We start from the raw sequence: 21,873 nt of genomic DNA, 5'->3' as shown, positions 1-21,873 counted from the left end.
TTTCAATGGCTTCTCTGCATACTGTAGTCTGACCTGGTGGTTGTTAGAATGGTCCAGCATTTCTGTGTGCTCAAATAATATGCTGTGTCTAGGTTGGTTCATTGGGTGCTCTGCTATGACTGACTTCTCTGCCACTTTTATCTACCAAGCGAGTTGTAGTTTCGCAGGGCCATCAACAAAGAGGGCATCACTAATCAACAGTTACCTAGTCCATAGGATTGAGCCAATTACTGTGTCAAAAAAATAGCACTGATTCTAGGAATGATACCTGAAGTGGGAGGTCCCCAATTCCCGCCCATCCACCTCACCCTCTTTCACTCGACTGCTCCTCCTCCCGCGTGGCTAGCCTTCCACAGCAGTTTAACCCCGCCCCCCCGCCCCCCCCCCCGAGGCCGCTCTAGCCTTCTATCTCTACTCCTCCTCCTAGAGGAAGACGCGAGGAGGGCGAGAGCAGCGCGTGGTCGGGACTCCTCCAAAACTGAGGGAGGGGGCCAGGGAGCTTGGGCTGGACTGTTCCATTCGTGCCGCGACGGCGGGAGGAGCTTGGGCTGGACTGTTCCATTCGTGCGGAGTAGAGTGAAGCCCTCCTCCCTCTGGTTGTGCCCCCCCGCTCTTTCTTCCTTTCTATCTCATTCCCTTCCTATTCTTTTTCCTGTCGCCCCCTCATTCATTCTTCATATCCCCATTTCCAGGTTATTCATTACACTCTCCCCTTGCAATGATGTATCTCCCCTTTCCCTCTCCCCAGGGATAGCTCCCCTCCCATGCTTTGAAAGGCTTTTCCTTTCCTGCAGTGTCTTGCCTTCACTTTCACCCCAGGGCCTTTCCAGACAGGCCCTATATCCCAGGATCTGATCCCAGGCTTTCTATTTATCCCAGATTATCTGGCAGTGCGGACTCATATAATCCAATTTAAAGCAGAAAACCTGGGAACAGATCCTGGGATATAGGGCCTGTCTGGAAGGGATGTTTCATAGACTGCTGAAGCATTAAGGAATCTTTTGAGTATATTTTTAAAATCTGAGAAAGAACTTCCTGCATGTACTCCTTGAGCCATTATGTTAAATGGCTTTCTGGCTTATCCTCGTTTAGCATAGTCCTTTGCATGGCCACTTTCCCTGAATTTTTTAAATAGGTTTTTTTTTTAATTCAGGAGAAAAAAACCTAATAAAAGATCAATACAGCAGGAAGCAACCTTTAATTTTTTTTCATGTCAGGAGCGACTTGAGAAACCACAAGTCACTCCTGGTGTGAGAGAATTGGCCGTCTGCAAGGACGTTGCCCAAGGGAAGCCCAGATAAACCTCCTTGTGGGGGACTTCTCTCATGTCCCGCATGGTGAGCTGGAGCTGACAGAGGGAGCTCACCCCCTCTCCCCAGATTCAAACTACCGACCTGTTTGTCAACAGTCCTGTCTGCACAAGGGTTTAACCCATTGCGCCACTGAGGGAGCCTCCTTTTAAATAATATATATTGCTAAAACTGTGCAGTTATCTAGCCAGCGCCTTTTTTGAGCTCAATGGGTGGCAGTTGGTGATGGATGCCACAGAGAAGATCCCTAGAGGAAATGGCAGCTCACTGGCCTTTTCCCGAGAAGCAGGCGCACCTTCTGCACTCCCCGAGTGCCAGCATCCGGCCCCTCCATCACTTCCCTTGTTGCAATCCATTGCACCTTCGAATAGGGAAGGCAGAGGAAACGGTGTCATTGAGGTGGTAGGTACCATAATGTCTTGCTTTCCATCCTGATTGTTTTTTATGCACTCGTTTCAGGATCTCTTAAGGGTGAGCGTGCACCTACACAGTTGAATGAATGCAGTTTGACACACTTTAACAACCATGGCTCAATGCTATGGGATCCTGGAAGTTGTAGTCTTGCAAGAAGCCTCACTAAACTCCTATGATTCTACAGCAGGCATGGGCAAACTTCAGCCCTCCAGGTGTTTTGGACAGTCGGTAGGCTGTTGGGAATTGTGGGAGTTGAAGTACAAAACATCTGGAGGGCCAAAGTTTGCCCATGCCTGTTTCAACTGCATTGAGCCCAGGGCAGTTCAAGTGGTGTCAAACAGAATTAATTCTGCAGTGTAGATGCACCCTGATTCCTGGGCCCTTATGGATAACTGGTGGAGGCTTAGGTATCATAACATACAATGGCATAACAACAGGATATCCCTTATATCAAATGGCAGAATCAAGAGTTTCCTTTTTGGATTTTGTTGCATGTGTAAGTATTTTCAAGCCATTGATGGTGGAACTCTGTGGATACAGACTGTGGATACTGAGGGCCAATTGTAAATGGATAGTGAACTTTGTTTGCATCAATACAGTATGATTATGTATTTATTTATTTATTTTTCTGCCATTTTTCTCCCACAAGTGGTACTCAAAGCGGCGGTAGAATGATTGCAGTTTGACACTACTAACTGCCGTGGCTCAGTGTTGTGGAAACCCATGATTTGTAGTTTGGCGATATACCAGCACTCTTGTGCAGAGAAGGTGAAAGTCCTTATAAAACTACCAGTCCCAGGATTCTATAGCATAGAGCCACACCAGTTAAAGTGGTGTCAAACTTCATTCATTCTACAGTGTAGGTGCATCCAAAGATCCAGGCCTCATCTACACTGGCCATTTAATGCATTTTGAAGAAAGCTTCATATTATGGTAGCCAGATAACTAACTCCCACAAAAGTGTGGGAATGATGCACATCAGTGTTCTGTGATTTATGCAATCATCATTTGGGCTTCAAACTGGTTCCAGGATTTCCTATGGAATTAGCAAGAATGGTTTAAATGGCTATTACATGGGCCTGTAGCGAGGGGGCGGTTTTAGGGGTTCAACCCCCCCCCCCCGAAATTTTTCAGGTTATAAAAAAAACCTGGTTTACTCATGAATTTTAATTGGTTAACCAAATCCCCATGCTAAGTCTATGAGACACAAAACATTAAGAGTCCCTCCAGGCACTATCTCAAGCAGATATTGACAGGTTTGTAGCGGGGAGGGGTGTGTGCTAGGGGTTAACCCCCCCCCCCCCAAATTTTCAACCCCCCCCCCCCCCCCGAAAAAATTTTCTGGCTACGGCCCTGCTATTACAATTATGTCTTTTCACAAAATTATGTGTAGGCTTGTAATAGTACCACAAATTTGTGTAGCAATTTCTAGATAGCTGCATATGCGATTCCCAGACAGCTGTATATACATCACTATTTTAACAGCAAAGTTGCTTCTGATGCTCTGGAGAAGATGGTGCTCAGACAGTTCTTTTATTGTCAGTTCTACATCCCAAATCATATCCCAATGTAATAAAAAGAAATTACAGTTGTAACTTGGGTTGTATGCATTTGCATTTTCATGTACTGTTTGTTAGTCCCCAAATTAATCTCCTAAATTTAATTTTGAGATGTACTTCTGTAACTGGGTGTTTTTTTACATTTGTTTACATCATGGGGACTTTTTCCATTAACGGTATATATTTAAAGCAATGATGTGGAAAACGTTTGTGTATTTCTGATGGAGGCCTGGTTATTCTAAGTATTCAAGGACTGTTCATTGTAAACATAGTTCCATCTTCGCTCCTAAAATTTATTTTCAAGCAGCAGATGTTTAAATCTTTTGCATCTGATTGTTTTCAAAACACGGTAGGTTGCTTGGGAAGAAGTATCTTCCTTAAGCTTGCTTGTAGAGCAGGGGTGAGAATCATGCAACATTGAAGATGTTATTGGACTATAGGTCCCAGCAGAACTGTTAGTAGTGAGACATGTTGGGAGTTGTAGTCTGGATTTCTGCTCTGGAAAAGAGGCAAGTCCTGCACAACTCCTTCATCATCCATGGTTAATACGTTCCTGAACTTACTGTGGAAATAGGACACCATGGATGATAGTAAACACTATTGAAATGAATACCTCTCACCAGAAGTTATCATAGAGTTGCCCTGGGGGACTGACAAAATCCTTAAATACATATTCCATCTATTAATTTATTCATTCCTTCAGGACAGGTATTTGGTAACTTCTGCAAAAACATACCATTTGGAAGACTTAGAAAATTCCTAGGGACAACATATTATGTTGGATGTGGATTGTTGGGTTTGTACAGTACCATCCTTGTATCTGCACGGGATATGTTCCAAGGCTCTCCATGGATACCTGAAACTAGATAATGGAGATCTCTATATTTGGGTCAGAAGCATACTATAGAATTGCAGTGGAGGACCTAGAGAGACACAGAAATGCTTCCAGGGTGAAAATACTTTTTGAAGGGTTAGTAAGTGTGTTGTACTGTCATTTTCAGGATAAGGTGACCCTGAAGTCAGAAAACCCTTACCATTTTGTGCATTCGTAAAATTAGCCTGTTTCCTTTCATACACACACACACACACACACACACATACATATCTGTCTGTTAATGACTAGTAGGTATTAAGCTGAAAGTTGTTCTATGATTCAGCTCTTCCCCCCAGCAACCCAGTTATAACTCGGGACTGTACAGTACTTTGACCAAAACATCAGGCATCAGTAATTTGTGAAACTTGTTTAATAGTTTTTTCTGATAATTATAGTGAAATATTGTCTTTGGGTGACATGTTTAGCTTCAGAGCTCCTTAAATTAACTTCTCAAGTTCAGCTTGGTCAGTGCATTTTCCTGCCCCACACTAGCATGAACCTTGGGAGGAAAATGGAGTGGTGTCTTACACGTTTTGAAGTCATGCAGAGAATTCCCAAATTGCAGAAAAGCTGCAGGAGTTATTCCCTGTCCTTGGTCCCACATTTGAGAGACGTCCAGCCTATTATACACTTTGGATAAGGGAGGTATATTTGCTGTGGTGAATGATAAGGAGAAATGTATGCCCTTGTACAAAAATTACATTTTCTCTTGTACAAATGTTTACATTTTGCCCAAGATTTCCCAATGTTTTTTCATGGCTGAGTGGAGATTCAGACCTTGGTCTCACGATGGTGCCTCAACAAACAATTCCTTAGCATTATTTTGTAGCAGTTAGTAGTGTTAAACTGCATTAATTTTACAGTGTAGATGCACCCTCTGGTTTGAATTCCTGTATACCTAGGAAAACTCAGTGGGTGGCCTATGGCAAATTACTCTCAACCTCAAAGGAAGGTAATAGATTCACCTTCCAAAACCAAATTGCCAAGAACACACTGTGGCAAGTTCATTTTAGTGTCTCTGTTAAGTCAGAAATTACTTGAAGGCACACAAAACCATTATAATTAATCATAAGGGTTTAAAAACTGTAGGGAAAAGAACTGTATCTTATATTTTCTCCCGATAAATTATTGGTTCTTAGGTGATGTGAGCAGAAGAAATGTAATTTGTCTTATAGTTTAGTGATTATTATTAGTGAGTCACAAAATAAACAATGATGATGCATTTTTGCTGATGCTATGTTTTCTTGTTCATTGCAGTCGGTAATTCTGCCAGTTTACAATGCTGAATGTTGGCTTGATGAATGTTTGAAGTCCGTTCTGGAACAAGATTTCCAAGGATCCTTTGAACTCTCTGTCTTTAATGATGCTAGTACGGTATGTACAGTTATGTTAGATTATTTTTAGAGCTAATGTACTGTTAGCACCCAAGTGCTAGTTAGTTTGCTGTCATATCTAACTTTCCAGTGTCCAATATTAGACTTCAATTCTTCAATATTGTCTCCCCTTACAGGATAATTCAGTACGTATAATAGAACACTGGAAAGTCATTTTGGAAGATGTGGGGATTCAGGTAGTGCTTGGAGGAAATACTTCATCTCAGCCTTCTGGAGGTTGGTACATCTAAAGATTGTTGTTGTAAGATTACTTTATTTGTAGAATAACAGCTTTCTATGTAATTAAATAAAGAGCTCAGTAATATTGTAAAGACCTGTGCACTGGTGCACACTGGCTCTTTGGTCTCAGTTGCCTCTTCCTTACTACCATAACTTACCAAACCAAGAGGGATTCGTATAGTATACAGAGTGTTTGAAAAGGAACTCCCTAGTTTTAAGTTAAAACACATTAAAACTAGGGAGTTCTTTTTCAAACATCCTGTATTTTGTGAACTGGAGCTTCTGGTTTGTAGTTCCCTTGACAAGCCATAATAGTGATTTCCCTCCCTCCCCTACCCTTTGCTTATTGCTCCCAACTTGTTTGGGAGTGACCTGCCAAGAATCCCAGTTTAAATGAGATACTATGTTGGAGGTGAAGAATGTGTACTCTGCCAGAAGTTGTTGGACCACATTTCCAATCATCCCTAGCCCTTATAGTCAATGCTGAAGAAGCATGGGGTCCTAGTCAACAACATCGGGAAGGTTACATGTTGTCTTTCTGTGTGCTCCCACAATATTTTTTTTGATATATTTAGTAGTCATTGTAACTGGGAGGAACAAAATGGTTTGCCTGCATTAGCATAGAGTTTATGCAATTGGGGATGTGACAGCAGTTATTCTGTTCCTAACTGGATCCAGATTCATTATTATTATATTTATTTATACCCCACTTTATCTCCCCAAAAGGGACTCATTGGCTTCTCCTTAATAATTGTCTAATGTGAACGTATTGTTTTGTGTGTGTGTGTGTGTGTTACAGTTTCTTTTTAGGTGTCATACTATTTTGTGTAATACCAAACACACTACAACAGTGTTTCTGACCTGACCGCTCTTGAACACAAATAGACACATTTCTTCAGTTTTCCATTTAGTTTTCAATATACAGTAGAGTCTCGCTTATCCAACGTAAACGGGCTGGCAGGACGTTGGATAAGCGAATATGTTGGATAATAAGGAGAGATTAAGGAGAAGCCTATTAAACATTAAATTGGGTTATGATTTTACAAATTAAGCACCAAAACATCATGTTATACAACAAATTTGACCAAAAAAGTAGTTCAATACACAGTAATGCTATGTAGTAATTACTGTACTTACGAATTTAGCACCAAAATATCACGATATATTGAAAACATTGACTACAAAAATGCGTTGGATAATCCAGAACGTTGGATAAGCGAGTGTTGGATAAGTGAGACTCTACTGTATATTCTAGAGACAAATGATATCCACGTATATACCGTATTTACTCAAATGTAATCTGCCTCTTTTTTGACCAAATGACATCACAAACATTAAGCTGAACATTAGATTTCATGGTGCATTAGATTCAATTGCAAACTTGAAAAACACCTCTGATTATAAGAGCAGTGCTGAAGATGATTAAGTTCTAATCTGTCATCAAGAAAACACCAAAGAACAATAGATACATGTGACATTTTATGATATAAAATATTTATTTGATTAAAAGCTGTTTTAACATCTGTATATTGTCCTTGTTTTCATTTTCACCTATTTCTTCAGGAGTTACATGTTTTAGTTTTGTTCTTGCTAGTGTATTAGCAAAGGTTTATCAAATAATAGTGGGGTTTTGTTGTAAGATTGACATTCATACATGAATGTCATGTTTTTGTGCTTTTTTCTTGTTAGTGTATAAGAACCAATACATTTATCAAATAATAGTAGAGGTTTTTTTTTTGTAAAATTGAATTCATAATAAAAACTCACTATTGTAAAGAGTGCACTTTTTGCTGCTGCACATTACATTCACAAGCAAATTCTTTTTGGGGTTTCAAGGTTTTGAAAATTAGTGTGCACATTAGATTTGATGGCTTATTTGATTTGTGTAAATACAGGATTATAACTTAACTATAGTGACCAAAAATTCCATATCTATTTGTGCAGCCACTACCTCTAGTGCAGTCAGGGGAAAAACAGATTTGCTGTGTGCTAGACTGAAAAGTACAAGCAATGTTACATTTCTGATCCAAGCCAAAACAAATAGCTCTGGAATCTTTATAACAGGCTGAGAAGTAATGGATTCAAGTTTAATTGCCAAGTGTGACTACTCTAGAATGAAGAATAGCTTAATAGGATATGAAGTGCAAATATTTGTACTGAATTTTAAAGTTTTATATTTTTTTTAAAATGTGAGTCTAGAAAAGGCATGTTTATCAGTAAGAAAGAAAGGGAACTAATGGGCCTTTGGTATATGCTGGATTTTGTTTTCAGAACACACGGTGAATGTCAAAATCTGTGGATGTTCAAGTCACATTGTATACAGTGGCCTGAAATAATGATATCCATTATATAAGATTACAAAATCAATGGCAAATGTTTGGATTTTTTTTCGAGGGGGGCAGTTGTATTCGTGGATGCAGAATCCGTGAATACAGGCTATGACTAAGAAGGAAGCTAATTTTCCAAACATTTGTATTCATATGTAGAAAGCTTTAATTTGTTTTTCCTCTCTAATTTCAGTAAGTATATAGTCATTCTATTTCATATATTCCAATTGTCAGTTGCAAATTTTTTTTGTATTTGCTTATTTGGAAGTTGTGGCAGGAAATATGTTGTCCCACTGTAGTGTGACCAAAAATCCGAACCATTCTGAAGGCGAGTGTCGGTGCCTGTCATAGAGTCTTGTGGAATAAAGCAAATGGAGAACCAGAAAATCCCATTTCCCATCTTGGGTGCTGGAACAGCTAGCCTTCACTCCAATCTTATCCATGCACGTAGGCCTTCCCTCCTTTTTTATTTATATGAGAGAAAGTAAAGTGCTTTGTTGGCAACTATTACATGTGTTTGAGGCTGCTGTTTGTGGCTTGAAAACCTCAAAGGCTACAAAATGATGTTTCCACATTGTTGTTACTAATAAAATGGAGTGTTTTTCTCTGAATTTGTATCATTTTGAGCTCCAACCAAAACGGCTTTAGACTCCAGCATGTTCGGCAACATCTATGATATGTGTTAGGCAACATCTTCCATGATATGTACTAATTTGTCTTGATCTTCATTAATTTGTTCCCTGACCTGGGTATGTGTTAGTAAATTTTTACACATACATACACATGGGTCTAAACAAAATACAGAACAAAACCTATGGCCTCTCAGTATTTACATTGCTCTGAACATTTCTAGTGGTTAATAAGCAGATTGAGGAAAGGTATATTACATTTTAAAACAGATAATTATGCAGTAATCACTTTCCAGTTCAGAGAGATCAGTTCAGTTGTCCTTCTATTTGCAGAGCCAGTTTAGTTTCAACTCTTTGTGGCCTCTTTTGTGCCTTAGTGATTTACTTTGCTGTCCTTAGAAGTAGTTAAAACTTGTAGGGAGTACTTTCTTTGTCGTAAGCAGCTCCAATAATGGAATAATGTGATGGTTTTCACGTCTTGGACTATTTACACTGGATTAGGATTCATTTCTGATTCTTCTCTGTCATGGAAAAGGAAAAAGAAAAACAAAAGGGAAAACTCACCACAAAAGAAAGGGTCAGTGGCTTTAAAGAAACTACCATAAAACTACTTCTTTCCAAGAGCGAGGAATGTTAATATCTCACGGGGTCTTAGGTTTTTCCTCCTGTGACCATGGCAACAGCCTCTTTTCACTAAGTAAGCAGACCTTACAAAATGCAAAGCCTTGGCACAAACATTTGAGGTTCATCAGTCTAGCAATATCACAGTGAATTTTTTTTCTTATGTGTGAGACTGTTTTTTAAATACCTAGTTCTAGAGAATGAAATCTTTTTGTAAGCATCGATTTTTGGTGAAATAATATCAAAATATTTTTGTTACATGAAATTAAGTATGATTTTTCTTTGCTTTGTGTTTAGTTTAAATAACTTTATTTTTACAACTGCCCATACTTGAATAAACAACGCTTCCTTCCCCCTGGTCCACTTATCACAATGCCATGGCCAAGAGCCAGCCTTTACATATACAGTATCTAACAACATTTTAATTTTCAGTAGTCTTTTAAAAACATATTTTTACTTCTTCATCCTAGATTGTCCTGTGACTAAGATTACTTTATCAGACTAACCATTAATCAAAATAACTATAGTGTGGGTGTTTGTGATTTTTCATGATATGTCAAAGAAAGAAAATACTGTAGTCAACAAGTGCTGAGAAGTTGATCTTAAACAAGGGTGATTTTGCATTTCTGACCATCTTTTGTTCCTTTTTGTCTTGGTGCTAACTTCATTTTGCTTTGCAGGAACAACCCATGACTGATTTTATGACCTATTAGTGAAGGGACTCCACTTTGTATGGGAGTAGTCACTACGCTGATAAACAGAAACTGGCAAGCAAAGTTAGCAGCTGTCAGAGCTGTATTCATAATCCTAAAGGAGTATTGTGCAATCTTAAAATAGTTGTGGTAGTACTTTCTTACGGATTGTGTAATTACAATCTTTTTCCAGCCAATCATTTTTCAAGTACAGGCAGTCCCCAAGTTACAAACAAGATAGGTTCTGTAGGTTTGTTATTAAATTGAATGTGTATGTAAGTCAGGAGGACTGTGGTGTTTGTTTTGCTGTCTGTGCCCCTGTTCAGAAGATTTCACCTCACTTTCTGCCCTGTGATAATTAAATTTTCAAAAATTTGGCTTGTGGAAACAAGAATTTGTTAGAACACGGCGGAAACCACATAACACCACATTGGTGAGAAAACTTCAGTGGGGACACCTTTTCCCCATGATAACGTTTTCAGGAGTGACTTTTCCTTTTGAGGGGTAAATTTCTCTCACTTCCTGTTGTCTCATCCCCGTTTTAAACTATGAGTTGTTTTTAACTCAGATGTTTGTAACTTGGGGATTACCTGTACACAAATAGCCTTCTCTCACATTTGATAGGTAGGAAATTAATCATCTATGATGAGCCGAAAGCTATGGCGCCCATTGTGTAGTTGCTGAACAATTGTGAGATTCAGTGCAGTTACACTAATATATTTTTTGTGTGCCCTCATGTCATTTCTGACTTATGGCAAAGAGGGAAAGAGGGTTAGTCACTACTTTCCTCTGGAGTCCCCAGTGACGCAGTGGGTTAAACCCTTGTGCCAGCACGACTGCTGACTGGCAGGTTGGGTTGCTGACCTGAAGGTTGCCGATTCAAATCCAACCTGGGGAGAGCGCAGCTGAGCTCCCTTTGTCAGCTCCTGCTCCCCATGCGGGGACATGAGAGAAGTCTCCCACAAGGATGGTAAAACATCAAAATATCCAGGCGTCCTCTGGGCAACGTCCTTGCAGATGCCAATTCTCTCACACCAGAAGTGATTTGCAGTTTCTCAAGTCGCTCCTGACATGAAAAAAAAGACTGCCCTCCTCTGAGGCTAAAGAGGGTGACTTGCCCAGGGTCACCCAGTGGGCTTACAATGCTAAGCAGGTACTCAATTGTTATAGTCTAATGCTCAAACCACTACACTACACTTACTGTATGCCGAATTGATATAGAATCTCGGCCATTGTGTTTACACTTCACAAATGAAAAGATGACATAATTGAATAAGTCAAGGGAGGAATCTGCTAACCAAATTTGTGGAGGATGATAGCTTCACCACAACAGAGATAGTAGTGCAATATCTTTGTCTTTTTGGATTGTTGACCCCTAACTTCCAGCGGATTCAACTGCAAAGTAATGCCATGGTTGGTGAACAAACACATGGATATGTATAGATTAAAATAAATGTATGAGATATAAAGATAAAATAACCTCTAGATACATAGTGCTAGGGTCTTAAAGTGTTCTCATCAGGTATCTAGCTTCATATCTTGAAACTGTGCCACCAAAAATCTGATTTTGTGTGTGCATTAATATGTCCTAAACTAGGGGACAATGGGGGCTGTCAAGGTCAGATGCCAGCCAATAGATGGAAATACAGTTTATTGTATAAACAACTCAAAAAAGCTCATAAAACGAACACAGGAGCTTGCAACACTTACACTTCAGTGTGAAAAAGACATTTAAACTGAAAAAACTCCAAAAAACCAAACCGGAGTATAACTGGTGCCAGATTATCCAGAGATATAATCCGGATTAAAACAAAACTGCTTAGATTCAGCTCAAAATTGCAGGATACTTTGGATAAGCCAAAATAAACTACGGGCCGAATTCCCAAGGATCCAAAATAAACAGAATCCCAACTGGGCTACAAATAGAGTTTTAAGACTCAAAACAAACAATGTCCCAAACCGGGCCAAACTTTGCCACCGGAGGCAGCGCAAACAAACTGGTGCCAGAAACAAGGTAACGAAGGGCAAAGAGTTACTGCAGAGTCAGAAGCCAAGCCAGTGGTCAGTAACGGAGCGTAATTGCAGAACCAGGAGTTAAACCTGAATTGGGAGCGAAGAGTAATTGCAGAGTCAGGAACAAAGCCAGTGGTCGGTAATGGAGCGTAACTGCAGAACCAGGAGCCAAACTGGAATTGGGAGCGGAGCGTTACTTCAGGATCAGGAACGAAGCCAGCGGTCGATAACGGAGAGTAGTTACAGGGTTGAGAACAAAACCAAGCCGGAATAGGGAGTGAAGAGTGATGGCAAAACGATGTCCAGTCCAAGGTCCAAGATGAGAAGTCGTCACAGCAAAATTCCTCGTCAATGGGTTGACACAAGTAGCCAAAACGACGGAGGCAAACTAATGCAGACAGTAATCACAATGCAGTCTAAGGAAAACCCACACAGTTCCAGCCCCCATTGTATAAGTAACCCGGAATAAACTTACGCCGGTTGCACAGCCTCAAGCCAGTCTTCAGGAACACGAACACGAAACCCAATTGTACCCAACAACCACCTTGCCACACGCATGGGCCCAATGGCCAAATGCCCTCAATTTATTTACAACTCGTCTTCAGAACTCGAGTTGGGCATCGCCCTTCCCACAGGTTGCTCCCATTCCTCATCCGAGCTAGAACCGTCCTGCCGACGCCCAGACCTACCCGCAGCTGAGGAACTATCCCCACTCCTCCAATTAGACCACCTTGGGTCTGATTCTGAAGGACCCCATGTTTCCTCAGCATCCCCATTACCAGTGAGCCCAGTCTCCCCATCACAACCCTTTGGAGCAGGTGTCCATTCCATGCTATCCTCTTCTGCCCATACCACACCCCCAATGTCCATTTCAAGCCCATCCTCCCCTTCAAAACCCTCAAATGAATCCTCATCTGTTGATTCCTCAAATATCTCTCTAAGCCTCTTTCTCTGTAACTCCTCAAATGAGTCTTGCTCCCGAGGAGTCTTTCTTCTCTTCCTGCTACTATCAGTAGTATCATTGACCCCAGAAGGCTCATTCACAACAGGGGCATTTTTTCCATGTTTGGGAGCTCCAGGCCATTTCTGAAGATTGGAATTTTGGATTGGGATTTTAAAACAGCTCAGCACATATGGAGAATGGGTGCTTGAGGTTTGGTTCACCTGCAAAGAAACAATGAGTTTTTGGAGTACCCCATTATGTCTGTTCTTCTTCTGCCCTATGGATTCACAGATCAAATGTGTATTTTTTTAAAAAAAATATTAATACTGGGAGTGAAGCTAATTTGAGTACACATTTTTTCACTTGTAATCTGATACTGTACTGTATATGATATGTTCTTTTATTTTCTTGACAGTTGGTTTTGCTAAAAATCAGGCAATAGATCAGAGTTCGGGGACCTACCTCTGCTTTCTGGATTCTGTAAGTGAACCTTCTTTTTTTTGGTTTATTTAAATTTGGAAATTCAGTATTCAAATATTGCTTTGCCCTCTTTTTAATCATTCTGTTCTGGTGAAATATGGAAAGTTATATGAATACTATGGACTGCTAAAATGACCAATTAATGGGCCCTAGAGCAAATTGAGCCTGAACCTTCCCTAAAAACAAATGACCAAACTGACCTCTTTGTCAGCAGGTGATGAGCTTGCTCTGGGTATGAACTTTAAAGGAGACAGCAAGGTGCTGAGCCTTTTGGCAACAGGGTTCAATGTCTTGTATAGTATGTTCAAAGTATTGGCCAAAACCTGTAGCACATTCACTGCCTCACTTACCAACCATCACTGTTATATTGGTCATTCATTAATCCCATGTGGCATCAAGACTTGCAATTAGCTTTATCAATTTCTCTGCTTATAGGAGTTTTAGTGTTTTGACAAGGGAAGATGGCCTTCTAAGATGCTGATCAGTTTAGGAAATACAAGCTGGCTAAAGTAGCCACCTGTATGAGAAATATCTCTGCACTTCATATTCTTCCATGTTATATAAGCTAGTGATACAACTAGACAAAACCAATGGTTTAATTCGTAGAATGTAGATGCTGCTCAGAGCTGAACTGGTAACTTTATTACTGCATTATTGGGATGTAAAGATTTCCACACACACACATGCACACAGAAGTTCAATGAAGAAAATATTTCCCTTCACTCTAAACTAATTTTTTAAAAAAGAAATTGTAATGCAAAGTAAAATTAAATGTAAGTCTCCCAGTTACATATCATGATGTTTTGACAGTTGTTCTAAATGACAAAACATCTATTTTTGTCTTTTCCCTCTATTTTAAGCTATAGTCAAAACAATCAGGATGTTAGAAACAATAGATAATTCCAGAATAAATGTAAAAACCTGACATTTGTGGAATGATTCTGTGATAACACTGGAATAATTTGAGATGCTGCACTGAATCCACAGGGCAAATGCCACAGTCTCTCATCAAATCATTTCCTCTTATGAGGATTCTTTTATGTTTTGTTTTTAATGCAGAAGAACCTGTTTATGCTGGCTCTTGTGATTTATAGCTGAAGTTTGTAAAGACAAATTGCAGTTTGTTATCAAGCTTCCTGGTTTTTCCCCATACCAAAGCAATCCAAAGAAGAACAGAAGTTCTCATGTGGGAAGGAGAATTGTATTGTGCCCAATAACTTTTTGCTATATGACTTCTATGTTTTTTTTTCTAGCAGAAAAATATAACCCTCAAAATGATGCATGCAAACCTATCTGGCTGAGAGAACTATATTTATAGAATGAGGAACTTGGTTGGTTTTTCCTTTTAACTTTGGGGATTCTCAGTAATATCTGTGATAGAGCAAGTGGAAATGTTCTGCTTTCATTGTAATTAGTCAAACTCCTAATTTTCCATCTCCACTGAAAAGGGGCTGATAATCTTCCCATGTTGTATGAAAAGGGTAAAGATTTGAGACATAGGGTTCATAAACACTTTAAATTAATTCCCTTTGGCATCACTTTAACTGACGTGGCCTCATGGTATGGAATCCTGGGAGCTATAGTTGGGTGAGACACCAGCTCTTTTTAGCAAGGAAGCCTAAAGACTTTGTAACACTACAACTCCCATGATTTTGTAGCATTGAGACTTGGCAGTTAAAGTGGTGTCAAGCTGCATTTATTCTATAGTGTAGCTCAGTAGTTCTCAAACTTTTTAATTAGAGGTGCAGTTCATGGTCCCTCAGATTGTTGTGTGTGTGTCAAGTGAGTGTCAGTCATGTGTGTGTCAGCAGTGCGCATGCACATGCCACATACATCAGCCATGCCACACACACTCGCTGACATTGCTACCACACACCTGCCACTGCCGCCATACACGTTCACTCGCCTCTGAAGCTCACACTTGCTCGGCCTATCTGCTTCCACATACATGTGATTTCTGCAGCTGCAGCGTGTGCTGGCCGTGTGTGCGCATGGCAGTAGTGGTGGGGGCTGGGAAAAAGACTGTATAGAAATATACAAGCTAGCCTGCATTGCTAATATGAGTTAATTTAATAAGGATAACTTTAGAGATGTTGATGTCCCTTAATGAAGATGTAATTATGAACTAGACAGCTTTATAAGTAGTTTAATTAAAGCATTTTCCTACAGGAGTGCCCAGAACCTGTCAGTCTCTTCCCAGTCACCAAGTTCTATGTAGCTGTGTGTCATATAAAGAGCATCCATATTCAATTGGATGGTGCATTAAGTTCCACTTGAACTCTCCTGCTCCTTCTTTGTGGGCTCTATACATCACAAATATGGGTTTAAACCCATATGGGACATTGTTCAAGAATATTTATGCAGAACATTCATAGAGGAACCTGTTCCTTCCTTTCCACTGCTTGTGGCTAGAGAATATCTTCTAAATATTTACGCTTATTTCCTTTCTGATGGTTCTGACCCATCTTTCCACTTTAGAAAAGCTAATTAAGGTGTTCATTTTCTATCTCATTATCTATGTTTCATTCTCTTATTTCAGTTTGCAGGATGGTGGGAAAACAGGCATTTTAACTGAGTATGCATTTGAGTGTCCCATGTGTGGACTGAAAAATATTGTGTGTAACTGTATCAGTTTTTATATAGCTGTTTTTATATTTTCCTCCAAACTGCGGCAGCATTTATGTTTTCCTTCTATATTTTGTCTCTTTCTTGGAAATGTTCCAGTTTGCTTTGTTTTCTTTCTTTTTTCTTTTTTCAAAGAGGTACAATGTTTTCTTAGTGTTCAAACCAGTTACAATCTCTTTTGGCACGAGCACAAATGTTTTACAGTTTAGAGCCTTTGACATTATTCTCATTAAAATGTTTATGATTTACTACGGTGTTACAAAACCTGGAAAAAATATTCATTAGACCGTCTGTCATGCTCCCCTATGTTCCTTCCCCCCTTTTTGTAGTGAATTACTAGAAAATTGCAAGAGTTAAGTTACATATAAACCTGATAAGTTGATAAATATTTTTCTTCTTGTGCATTCTCCTATCCTCCTGCTTTAATAGTAAGACAAAAAGGGGTAGAGAAAATCCCTGAAATGGATATGGATCTAGGAATTATTTGGCGTTTCTATTGGAAGCAGTTTCTTAGTGTTGTGCAGTAATAGCTGAAAACAGATGTTACTGCTTTGTGACTTAGTATTATTTGTGGCTGTTCTTATTTACTTTTTCTGTTTCTTGGTTTCAGTTTACCAATTCAGTATGGAATTATTCAGAATATAATCTCAGTGTCAGCTGCATGGAATGTGCCAAGCAATTGATTTTCATAAAATGTTGCTGCACTTGTTTATGCAAGTTTGCTACAGATTGAAGAAGATTGATCTAGTATTTCTTCTGGCTGCATGTACATGTATGGCATATATGCCATTCCTTTGGATTGTAGGGATTCTTTAAATTACATGGACCCCATGATGCTACATGGCCTTTACCTATCTGATGGGAATTGGTAACAGTCCCAGGTTATGTTAGGTAAAGGAGCATGGTATTTTCTGTGGGCTATCAAAAAGGCAGTATGACAGCATGCGGGCACCCACTTGCCAATCTCTTATACAAGTGACAAGCTAAATCTTGGAAGGTGACTGGAGGTTATGTCTGGATTTGTTGAGAAATCCCTCATGACTTTTTATATCAAATAAGGACCTTTTTAATTTTCTTCATTTTAGCAAATTACAGTGAAATCTTCATGAAAAACATGCAGTACAACCCCATATTTGCAGGGACTTCCTGGATTTTGTGTGGATACAGTGAATCCCCTAGAAATAAAGGAGTTCCATATAGAAGTACAGGAAATGCCTAGAGAGGTCGTATTCAATTGGAAGTAGATAAATGAAATAACCAGCATTGGTCCTACCAATACAAGTGTCATAACTGTATTTAAATTCTGTCACAAAAATGTTATTTTAACACTTTTGTTGGAAAACATTTTAAATCATTTACAGCTGATTTTTTTTCTGTTGCAGATGAAGTCATATTCAACTGACAATAATATTCTGGAATGTCCTAATATTTTAGTTTGCCAAATGAAAGCATGGGAGAACATGGGTGCACTGAGAAACATAAGTTCATTGCCATACATGTAAAAGATTAGTCCAGAAACCCGTATCTCCCAAATACACAGTCCTACTTCTGGAAGCATTTAATAACTAGTCATGAACAGTGGCTGAAAACTGATCAGTTTGTGGTTGTAGGATGGAATGAAAATGAGTGCATGATTGAGGACAGTGGTTCTAAAATGTATTTAGAACATAAATACAATTTTCTGGTTATGTCAATGCTTGGGTGTTTTTTAATAGCGAGAGTATTGAGTAAAATGGTTCTTTTGGCTCATCCAGTGCTACTAACTGAGCCATTTTCAGTTGAATACTAGCATCAATATCTTAAGGCCGAGGACTTGCAACTAATGTTATCAAGACATATATTGTTTTCACCATATGTGCATGGTGGAGCGAGGCAAGCAGCTGTTGCTGGGTTCCTGTGGGTTCTGTGGCTGTAGCCAGCAAATTCAATATTTGGTTTGCATCTCATCTTTTAGCCTTAATTCCCCCAGTGTCAAATAAGAAGAATGTGCTTCACACAATTCTTAGAAGAGTTGCTAAGAAAAGGGTTTCAATGTAATCTATACGTTAAATGTCTGTAAATATTGAGTGATATAAATAGTGAATAATATTACTGAACACATCTAATTTGCCAAAAGTAGGAATAATTGAAACCAAATAAGTTTGTTGTATTAAAAACAGTATCAAGTTGGTTGGCTTGATGTAAATACTCAAAACGCAAATATGGAACTCTTACATTGTCTTGCTTTTTGGTAGATAGATTTTTTAAAATCATGATTCATTGTGATAACTTATTCTTCAGAGGTAGAGAGAGTATAATGTTGAAATAGTTCTAATACAAAATGTCTAGGTTTGCTTTATTTATTTATTTATTTATTTATTACAGCATTTCTATCCTGCCCTTTCTAGAAGATGGATGGCATAAAATGTCTCAATTTGTTGATTTGTTGATTAAAGGAGAGCAAGACTCAAGCCATGTTGGTCTCTCTACAGAGGGCATTTTAAAGTCTGGGAATTGCCACTGAAAAGGCCTTCTTCTTGTTCCCACAAAACAAGATTGAGAAAGTAGTGGACAAAAAAGGATCTCTCCAGACAACCAGAGAACCCCAAGTAGCTCATAAAAGGAAATAGTAGTGGGCTCTCTTTCTCTCATTGGTTCCCCCCCCCCCCCCCCAGTAACTGTATATTCTTCTTACAGGATGATGTTATGATGCCCCAGCGAATAAAGCTGCAAAGGGAAGCTGCTATCAAACATCCAAAAAGTGTAAGTTCTTGTCCTTGTATCTCTTCTTAAGAGGAAAGCATGCCATTTCTTTCTTTTATAAAGAAAGGGTAATTTTAACTTCTACAGTGCGGTTTGCATTCAAAGTAATATTGAATCAAAAGTAAATAAACAAAGAAAGGGAAAAAAAGAAAACGAATGAAAACACAAACTAATACACAGTAGGGCTCTGACCCATCTCCCTCAAATCCTGGCCGTAACAAAGAAAAGGGGGGAGGAATATACCAAAATTACTAATAACTATAGCCATGATAATTACTTTGTAAGATTTGTTATTACTAAAAAAATCAATAGTTTCCAATCTTTCAAAAAATATTCAATTTGCTTATTCTTTAGAACCCATGTTTATTTGGTCTAATTTAAAAATGTATATCTCATTCTTCCATCACTAGTGTTTCAGTCCAGTGAAGATACATGTTCTTTTATCACAAAGACTTGGAAGACATTGTAGCGACATCAACTGTAATTTCCAGTTATTTTATTTATTTATCATGTCAGAGGATAAAGTTATAATGTATTTAAAAACACAAAGAAAGTTAAAAACCTGGCATTATACTAGATTTCTTTTGACCAGAAGCTGGCCACTTGGAGTGTCTCTGGTGTCACTCTGAGAAAGTCCTTCATTGTGCAAGCTGATGTACTATTATTATTAGTAGTAGTAGTATTATATCTGAACTAGTTCTTTTAAAGGAACATTCTTGGAGCTTTAGCCATAATATCTTCAGTTTTTATTTACGTTTCCTGAAAATTTTATGATATGGTCATATTGAAACACCTGATTAAAAATAAATAAATAATAAAAAAGGAAATTTCCAATATAGTTAATGAAAGATTAGTTACCATATATATTTATGTTAAGTCGACCTCATATATAAGTTGAGGGCAGGCTTCAGGTCCAAAATTATCTTGTAACAATTAAATCTCACATTTGTCTTCTTAGAAGCCAGCTTTACTGATTTTGGTGGGATTTGCTTGCATGTGTGTGGGAAAGTTTGGTTGATATTCTGTTTATTTATTTGATTTTTATCCTGCCTTTGTCTTGCCATGGAACTCAAAGCAATTTATAACAATTTTAAAGAAAAATGCAGTTAAAATTTTACTTTACAAAAATGTTTTTAAAAAGAGCAATTAGCTAAAAAAAGCTACATGAACAGTTGCAATAATTACTACTATAAAAGATAAAAGTACACCATACCTCTTTCAAACATCCATCTTCCACATTCTTGAAAGCCTCAAAGGCCCATGTAAGTTAAAAAGGTCTCTTTGCCTGTTGAACAAAAGGGAGCAGAAAATATGCCAATCACCATAAGTTGACAGGTGATATGGAAGCATGCACATACACACTTATATTAAGATGTTGTACTGTTTCGCTTGAATTCTAAAGCTAGTCTAACTTGCCTTTCAGGGCTTACAAGCTAGATTCTTGTGAAGCTCTTCAGCCCTCAGAGTGATTTATTTCCACATGTTTGTTATTTGTAGGAGTCTGCACTCTAGTGGAAAGACAATAGTGTAAGATCAGAGGTACAAGAACCTCTAGAGCTGGGATAGGAGTGGATAAAAGGGAAGCAGCTCTCATGCTCAGAACATTGGCACAAGTCACCTGCTAATGTTGGATATATTGGGGATAGTATTATTGAATATATGTTAGACGCTGTCATTGTAAAGCCAGAGTGATGCAATGATTTAAGTATGCATCTAGGAATGAAAATGACATAGTTCAGGCAGGAAGGCCCACTGGGTGACCTTGAACAAGTCACACAGTCTTAGCCCAAGAAGAAAGTAATGGAATATCTCCCCTTTATAAATCTTGCCAAGAAAACCCCTGGAGAAGGTCACCAGAAGTTAGAGCTGACATACAACAACAATAATCTGACACACAGAGGCAGCCACCAAGACAAGGGTGACAATCATACAGCTCTTCAATTGTCCTGCAATGTCCAGCACTCCTTAAAACCATTGTCTAGGGTTCCTGCTAGTTACAGCACCAAGAGAGATACTATGGCTCCCTCGCTTATGCTAAGGGGACTGTGTTGTGTATAGTGGTGTGCATTCAGGACTTACCTTGTCCCATTTCATGTCCCGGATTTTGGTGGGGCCTGTTCCATTTTCGTCTGACCTCCCGAAATTGAGAGGTCAGACATTTGTTCTGTTTTGTCTTCCGGGCCGAAAGATCTGTTTTCTTTTGGCCGAAAGCACACAGGCCTACGGGTGCAGGCTTTGGGCCTACGCAGTGCACCCAGGCCTCCCTGGGCCTGCTGCAGCCGATTGCAGAGTAAGGAGCGCCTGGGCCTATGGGTGCAGGCTTTGAGCCCAGGCCTTGCAGGGCCTGCTGCCGAGTGCTGAGTAAGGAGCACTCCTTACTCTGTAATCGGCTGCAGCAGCCCAGCAAGACCCAGCCAATTGCCAAGTAAGGAGCGCTCCTTACTTGGCAATCGGCTGCAGACCGTGCAAGGCCTGGGTGCATAGGCCCAAAGCCTGCACCTGTAGACCCGGGAGCTCATTTTTAGTTGGTTTTTGTTCCGGGGGGCCTTTCCGTTTCGTGCCATCCAAATGGACGGTACGAAACGGAAACACAGATGAAACAAAAGGAACAAATACGCACATCTCTAGTTGTGCCATGTTTTGCCACATGTAAATCACTTATGGAGAAATAGAACGTATTGATCCAAATCTTCGCTACCATGCTGATCTGATTCTGATATAGCTTTATTAATATAAGGTTGTTTTTGTGAGAACGAAGCAAGCGGAGGTATTCAGCATGTCCTGTATGAAAGAACAGCTATATGCAGTTTTCAGTTTCAGAGTTTAAAAATAACTCTACCAGTGAAAGTGATTGACACTTTTTTATGTAGTGCTCATTTGAAGAAAAAAGTACCAAGGGAAATAACCCTCTGTGAGGCAATGAAGAAATAGAGCCAGATGGATAAAAGTAATTTTCTTTTTCTTTGAACTAAAACAAAAACAGCAGAAGCATAATGGTTTGAGTTTAATTTTCAGGCATTAATCCATACCA

General features: G+C 39.2%; 1 protein-coding gene across 1 annotated transcript in view; it reads left to right on the top strand.

The window, feature by feature from the left end:
• The first annotated feature begins 410 nt into the window (after positions 1-410).
• Positions 411-21,873, top strand: part of b3gntl1 (UDP-GlcNAc:betaGal beta-1,3-N-acetylglucosaminyltransferase like 1) — a 233,686-nt gene continuing 212,223 nt past the window's right edge. The window contains exons 1-5 of the mRNA XM_062969378.1: positions 411-1,712; positions 5,415-5,531; positions 5,668-5,767; positions 13,411-13,475; positions 18,777-18,842. Of these exons, the coding sequence (XP_062825448.1) occupies positions 1,536-1,712; positions 5,415-5,531; positions 5,668-5,767; positions 13,411-13,475; positions 18,777-18,842 (525 nt within the window). The 5' untranslated portion in view covers positions 411-1,535. The remainder of the gene's footprint in view (positions 1,713-5,414; positions 5,532-5,667; positions 5,768-13,410; positions 13,476-18,776; positions 18,843-21,873) is intronic.

This window comes from Anolis carolinensis, chromosome 2, assembly GCF_035594765.1.
Source record: "Anolis carolinensis isolate JA03-04 chromosome 2, rAnoCar3.1.pri, whole genome shotgun sequence".
NCBI classification, from domain to species: Eukaryota; Metazoa; Chordata; class Lepidosauria; order Squamata; family Dactyloidae; genus Anolis; species Anolis carolinensis.
Note: the sequence above shows the minus strand (reverse complement) of the source record. Positions and strands in the feature narration are given on the sequence as shown.